Source organism: Anopheles moucheti, chromosome 2, assembly GCF_943734755.1.
Source record: "Anopheles moucheti chromosome 2, idAnoMoucSN_F20_07, whole genome shotgun sequence".
Taxonomy (NCBI): domain Eukaryota; kingdom Metazoa; phylum Arthropoda; class Insecta; order Diptera; family Culicidae; genus Anopheles; species Anopheles moucheti.
Genome location: NC_069140.1, coordinates 57093546 through 57100808, shown reverse-complemented (window position 1 = coordinate 57100808; position 7263 = coordinate 57093546). Strand labels below are relative to the sequence as shown.

The window sequence follows — 7263 nt, the reverse complement described above, 5'->3', positions numbered from 1 at the left end:
CCGAAAGTAAACAGTAATCGTAAACCTATGGAACGTTACATATTTTTACATAAGAATGTACCACACTCGCTCGTTAGCACGTAAGCCTTTATGCAAATAAATAAATTTCTTGTGGTTGTAAAAATAAAACAAAATCATCACCTGATCGACAAGCAACTGTGTCCATTTCACGATCGCCCCAAACCAATGTTCTCGCTTCACTGTCTTTCTACGTTACACATTTATCAGCCGTGGTTTCATTATTGCTTTGCAGCTCTCCTGAAGTAAACTACTGCTTTTTTGATAAGCAAAGTAGTTGTAATAACATGCTGCTACACGCACACATTTTGCACCTTTCCTCGCACATAGCGATTGTTCCTCTTGTTACCGGAATTATCGAATCCAAACAATGTATAAAATCAACTGCATTTTCTCTCTCTCTTTCGTTTTCATTGGAATAACCTTCATCCCATGCGAAGCGAAACGCTTCGCTTATAAGGATTCGATCATCTAACACTCCTCTTAACGCACTCACTCGAGTCGGCAAACGGATGGGTGAACCGTTTGTCGCCCAATAGTAAAATCACAGCTCAGTCGAACCCTTTTCCAACCGTCGTTATCCTACCACACCGAATGATCATAATCATGTTGATATAGAGTGAAACTTTGCGACACAACACGTAAGTAGTTCCATTCTTCCTTAACGTATTTACCGTTGAACTTTGCTCAAATATTCACATGCATGCTTACGTCAGTGTCTCATACTGCATTATCCCTGCGCGAACAATGGTTACGAGCCGCAAGATAGTACGTCTAACATAACTTAACTGTCTGAATTTGAAATCATCAGTTTGGAGCGTGTGGTTTTACAGAACGCAAACATTATACAATCTCCCCTCATTATACTAAATGAAAACGAATACCAATTCAATCTTCCTCTATAGATCTGTGTACGATTCACTTGCAGCTACTTACTGACACTCGTTTCTAAAGCATCTTCTAGCTTCGACACTCGCAATGCAATCGCGTCATTGTGGACCACACGATGCACATATCCGTGTTTCCCACCACGTGAACTACATCGGCACGCCCATCCCATATCCTACACAATGTACATGTTTATCTGAACGAATGAAACTTGTATTACATTTCACGTTATCTAGCGTAGGGGAATAAGTTACTGGCTTGTACACATTACACATAGTTATGAACAATCAACAACGTGGGCAAGCAGCATGCAGATTGCTAAAATATTTCATTTAAATTACAATTCATTGCTATCTCTGCTACACTCTGGAACTTTGCTAAGCTCCGTTTGTTAAGTTTTAATGGATTAACATTCATTTTAATCTGGTTACTTGCATAATTTTTGACGCCATATACGTAACAATCCACATCCTGTAACTGCATACAATTTTCATATTTTATCCCACTGCCCCTCTATATTCCTCGCAATCCCCATGATGATGCACATATCGCTTCTGCTTGCAAGTTTTATTATTTTAATTGAACTCTTGTGATATATCGTACCTCTATCGTTCTATTTAACGCGGTATTTTGCTGCATTAATCTCGTTCATTTTTCTCGCGATTCTAAGCGGTCATTCAAGTTTATTACTTACGCAAAATTTTTAAACATTGCGTAACTGGTACCTTAACTTAGGTACCATTTATTTTCAAACAATTACAATGTGTAAGCGATGTTTTCATTCTCTTCCGATTTTTGACTAAAAATGTTACAACATATTAACATTTTAATACTCATTCAATGCGCATCGCCACACGAACAACGCGTCGCAAAATAATGCTTCATTCTGTACGTTTTGCTACTAAGCTACTCCACTAATGCGTTTCATGCTTTAAGATCGCTAATCAGCACCGTGTTGCGGATACTTATCAACGTTCATAAATAGTGAATTAAACGATGAAACGGCGTGATGTTAAAAGTGCACTTTCGTTAAAAGTAAAACACAAAATAGAAAGGACAAATTATCACATTAGCTTCACTCTAGCATTGCCTTTCAGTTCTTTGCCCCCTTCCGACCGGTCCACACATTGCGGTTGCGTCTGACATAATTCTAAAATGTCTTTGCTCGTGTAGACATAGCAATGATACGCTGGAAGAAACGAACCATGTTTCTAACACGAAAGGAACACATGCACAGGGTTCGATGCATTAAAAAACTCCGAATGTTTAACATAAAACAAGAGAGTAGCGTGATGTTTCGAAAACACTTACGCATCAAGAAAGTGGGAATTATTCGACTTCATACGGTCCATTCTGGGATCGCCTGGGGATAATTAAACCACTGTATTAGACTATCAAATTATTACCTACCCAACGCAGTGTGATCTTAGTTAGAGAATAGATTCTGTTGGCTGGCATCACTTTCGAACTCGGTCCACGCGTTGTTCAGCTCCATGAATATCATTTTAGCCATGCTTTCATTCTCCGTGCCGGTATGCTGAACAAGAGAAAATTCAAATATAGATATATTGCCGTAGTAACAAATTGCACGAATTTCGTCCAGCGCATACCTTATCGGGATGTACGGCGAGACATGCTTTGCGATAAATTTTCTTCACATCAGCCGCCGATACAAGCTGATGCATTTCACACTTTGTCCACTTAGCACCAGGCCACAGCACGGTATGCACCGTGCAGAGTAACGCACGGATATTGTTCTTTTTACCTTCAGTCTGTAAAGGGGTGTTATCAATTAGTAATAATTAGACAATGCTCGTCAGGGATTTGCATCCACCGTTTGCATGTTATTCGTACCCATTCCATCAGTTTCACCCTATCCGGGTCCATCTCCTTCACCAACTCCTCCTTGCGCATATCATTCATTGTTCGTGGTCCTTGGTTTTTCGTGCTCCCAAATGAGTAGCCTTGTTGACCAAGAATATCACCAAAAATGTCTCCAGATCGGGTACCACTCGGTACATCCTTGGCATTTCCATTGCTTCCATTCTTCGGTGGTTCGAAATGCGATCTGCTGTAGTCGGGACGAGCCTGTGATTGACTCGGATCATTCGGACTGCGCATCTGATGGTTCGGCGTAGAAGGAGCCCTCGGTGACGGATTTGCTGTGCTGGCTCCACTAAACTGATGTGTTGGGCTGGAGAACTGTGTTGAACGAGGACTTGGGGTAGTTCCCGGTTTACCACCCCAACCGCTGGAAACACCAGAAGCACCACCAACGCCACCACTGCCACCGCCGAGACCCGCTGCCAAATTACCAATATCTGCGAAAGGATCCTTCGATCCAGCGCTAGTCGATGATGGTTGCTGCTGTGGAACGGATGGCGTAGGTTGTACCTGTGAAGCACTGTTGTAGATTGCTTGTGGGGCGACTCCAGCGAATGCATCAAAACCAAAGCTGTAATTTGCATTACTTGCCGTTGCATCCGATTGTCCTCCTCCATTCGTGAAAGGAGCGCCACTTGCTGGTTGCGCTACTCCACCAAAATGATCGAAGTTCAGATTTAATCCATTTAGATCGCTGCTCGATTTGGTGCTGGGCAGTGTGCCTCCACTCGGAACTGATGCATCGTCAAGTGTTCCAAATATATCATCCAACACGGCAGTTGAAGTTGTCGTACCTCGGCCGCTGGAAGAAATGTGAGCTTCAGTGGCAGTCGGTCCTGAAACTACCGGTGGTGACAGTCCACCAAGTAGATCGTACGTTTCTTCGATCTTCGGAACGGATGGCGAATCTTCCTGTGCCTGTCTTCCTTGACTAGATTTGTTCAGGCTTAAAAGATCGGCCTCTTGTTGTTCCATGCCAACGCTGGATGAAGTTCCGGAGGATCCAATCCGAGGAGCATCTTCGGTCAGCACTCGATGCATCGGTTGTGGCGATGGTGGTGCCGGCCGTGGTGGTGGAGGTTTATGTGGTAGAGACGATTCGAACCCTCCCTTTCCCTTACTGCTCGGTTTTGTGACGAAGTTATCCACATTCTCTTCATATTCCAGCTGAGAAGCGAACAGAGTGTGAGGATCACGCGCAGCCTTCGGTGTACTCCAGGGTGGGTTTGCAGACGGTGGACGCTCAGAATCTCCCACGAATACACTTAGAGCCACACTGAACTTTTGCGGCACATGCTCTACATCCGGAACTTCATCCAACTCGGTGCGATCATAGTTTATCAATGTTTCCTCCTCCGGGATGAAGCCAGTGTGGAACTGAAGCTGACATATCTTAAGGCCCTGCGGTCGTCCCATACCGCCAAGAGCATTGCGGGCATGGTATAAACTGATCGTAACATCACCGCAAACGGTTACATTCATCGCGAGCGCAATTTTTCCCTCCGATGTGTGATACATACGCATTCGTTCGTAATCTTGCAGCGTACAGAATACGGTTCGATCGGCCGTCGCCACCTCCACAAACATTCGGCAACCATCGCGTGCCTTTGTCATGCGCGGCACTGGTGTCACAGCAAGTGACACTAGCGTTACCGGCTTATAGTGTGGCAGGTGCGGTACCGACCGGACAATGTCGCCCATGTAATAGAGGTAGCGCAACTCGGAGGGCCGCATACTTGGTGGTGTTCGCTTGATAGCAAACATTTGCATTGCATCTTCCGGTTCCGTTACCAATGCGGCGTATATCAACAACGCACACACGACTGTCGCTGCAAGCGCACGTCCGCCGTCAGGGCTCTGGATAATAACGACCGTTTTCGGATCAGCACTCAGAAATCCATAAATATCCTCTACCAGCGAGTAAAGTCCAGTCAGTAAAGGTGCTTTACCACCCTGCGGCGGAACCGGTGCATAAATAAAACCTGCGTCTACCGTTCGAACCGGAGGAGGTAATCGTGGACAACTATTCCGACCGACCAAATTATAAACGCTCAACTTCGTGGGTTGGTAGCGGCTGTCCAGGAATATTTTTACATCCTCAATGTTATTCGTCCGATACGTCGATTCTATGCCCTCTGATGGACAAGGCATCACTATGATCCGCTGCGTGACGTAGCTCATGTCCAGATCCGTACGGGCAATACTCTGCTGAACCGTTTGCATCACTTTCGAAGAGGTATCTTTCAGATTCTTCAAAAAGCTTCCCGCACCTCCTTTAATCGAGGAGAATAGTCCACCACCGCCTCCCATTGCTGGTGGAACTGGCTGACTTATCTGTTGAGCATGAGGTGCAGGATATGGCGACGGCCCGGAATGAAGTGAAGGCGCATTTGCGTGTACCGGACGTACTGGATCCGGAGGACGCTGAGGGTATTTGTTTCTAAGCGAACCATCACTGGACACTGGTACAGGACCGCCGGGTGGACAAACGGGTCTAGGTGGTGCTGGACGATCCGGCACTACACCACCGTTCGGTCGATTGTGGCTTGGGCTAGGCGCTGGTGTCATACCTGTAGGAGGGGAGTTTAGTGGTTTCCCCAGCAGCCCTAGTGGTGCCTTCAAAGGCCATCCTTTCGTCTCCGCAATTGCTGCCAACCGTTCCAGAACCGTTGCAGTGTCGAAACGTTGATTCGGATCTATTTGTAAACATCCACGGATAACTTCACTGAAGCACGCGTACCGCGCATCATTCGGAGGAATAGCATAGTTTGCGTTTATAATGCGCAGTTTTGCCGAATCCTCGAAGGGATGCTTGCGGTAACAAAGACAATACAAAATGCAACCGAGTGCCCAAACGTCCATCTTGATGCCTATCGGATAATTTGCCCACGTATCGAGCTGCTCCGGAGCTCGGTACATTGGAGTCGTGCATCGTGTTAAAGCGTCTTCAAGCGTATCCCGCTGTTGGGCATTCCACGTTACGTCTGGTGCGAAGCTATCCGTAGATGCCGATCCAAAATCGCACAGCTTCAGCAACCCATCGCTTCCGATAAGGAAATTCTCTATCTGTAAATTATCAACAAAAGTAGCAACATTCGTAAACGTACGCTCAAATTCAAAAGAATAATGGAAGACATACCTTTATATCTCGATGGTTGATTGGCTTCGGCTGACTGTGTAGATGAGCCACGGCCTTCGTAGCCTGGTAGAACACCCGCAGCACTGTTTCCGGGGCGAGGTCTTGTTCCAGACAATCATACAACGAGCCTCCTTTGCAGAGTTCCGACACGAGCAGATATTCCGCTCGCCGCTGCGAATTGGAGCTCTGTGTTCGATCGATGAAGGTAGCCGCAATGAACTTTACCACATTCGGATGGCCAGACACCTGCTTGTGAATGTTGATCTCGCGTATAATATTATTGCACTCCTCTTTATCCGTGCCGAGCAGACGCTTCAGTGCGTACTCCGTGTTAGATTGCACATCCTGTGCCACGTATACGTACGCAAATCCACCTGCGTAACGAAAAAAAGGTTCATAGAAATTAGATAATGGGGAAACATAGTGCTACCCTCCCCGGGGCAACTCTAAGGTTCAATTTCTTATAGTGGCAAAGTGACCTTTGCCCATTTGCCTTGCTGCCAGCCAGGGAACAGGCAGGACTGAAAACACTTTTTATCCACCCACTCAGGCCGTCGCCGAGTGTCCTTTAAATGCGTATGACATTTGTTACTCTCTGGACAAAGGATGGCGACGGTCGGTAATTCGATACGAAAGATGATTCCGGATGAGTAACAGCTGGCTGAGAAAGACATCGCCACCTATCGTCATAACCGCCGTCGTGTTATCCATTGCGATAACGATAAAATTGCGGCCGATAGGCTTAAGCCCTACGAAGCGACACTAACCTTCCGCTATAACACGTTTGATACGCAGCTTCACATTAGCCACTTCCACCGTCTGGCCCACGAAATCGTTGTCCAATCCATTCGAAGGTGTCGCATTGAAGTAGTTTATGGCCGATTTCAAGAAATCACTCATCTTGCCCGCACGTTCAACCGCACTACGCGATCTTGTTCGGCCGTATTTTTATCAGCGCTTGTGCCCTCGATAACCCTTTGCTACTTCCGTTGCGTTTTTCTTCTGCGTCCACTGTGTCCACTGGGTAGATCCTAATCGCGAGACACCCCCTTTCATAGAACGAACGGGATTCTTGCTTCTTTCTTCCCGATAATGCACAACGACGTCGAGAGCCACGAAAAGTCACCCACTTGCGCTTGTATTGTATTTCGGTCTCTTTCGTTGGTAGTGGTACACACTGTCAAACACCATTTTCACCCCGCTGTCAACAAACAGCGTTTGTAAGCGCGGGCCGAGTACTTCGTTTCGCTTTGCCGCAAATAAGTTGATTAAATTATAATTCGTACTAGCAACCGTTCGATCCTCTGAATCGTTTTTTTATGATTATGATCAAT

General features: G+C 46.1%; 1 protein-coding gene across 1 annotated transcript; it reads right to left on the bottom strand.

Annotated features, from left to right (window-relative positions):
* Positions 1-817: 817 nt before the first annotated feature.
* On the bottom strand, positions 818-6880 carry LOC128310440 (cyclin-G-associated kinase). The gene is made up of 5 exons (XM_053047084.1): positions 6697-6880; positions 5930-6303; positions 2761-5856; positions 2517-2678; positions 818-2443 (listed from the first exon to the last, which is right to left on the bottom strand). Exons 1-5 carry the CDS (start codon positions 6827-6829, stop codon positions 2333-2335), a joined length of 3876 nt encoding a protein of 1291 aa, XP_052903044.1. The 5' UTR covers positions 6830-6880; the 3' UTR covers positions 818-2332.
* Positions 6881-7263: the final 383 nt, after the last annotated feature.

Bases quoted from the DNA above. Each gene is read 5' to 3' on its own strand.
- LOC128310440 (XM_053047084.1), bottom strand. From the start codon at position 6,829: ATGAGTGATTTCTTGAAATCGGCCATAAACTACTTCAATGCGACACCT. The intron at 6,304-6,696 runs GTTAGTGTCGCT...TTCGTTACGCAG, and splicing joins CAAACGTGTTATAGCGGAAG to GTGGATTTGCGTACGTATAC. The intron at 2,679-2,760 runs GTACGAATAACA...ACCCCTTTACAG, and splicing joins GGGTGAAACTGATGGAATGG to ACTGAAGGTAAAAAGAACAA.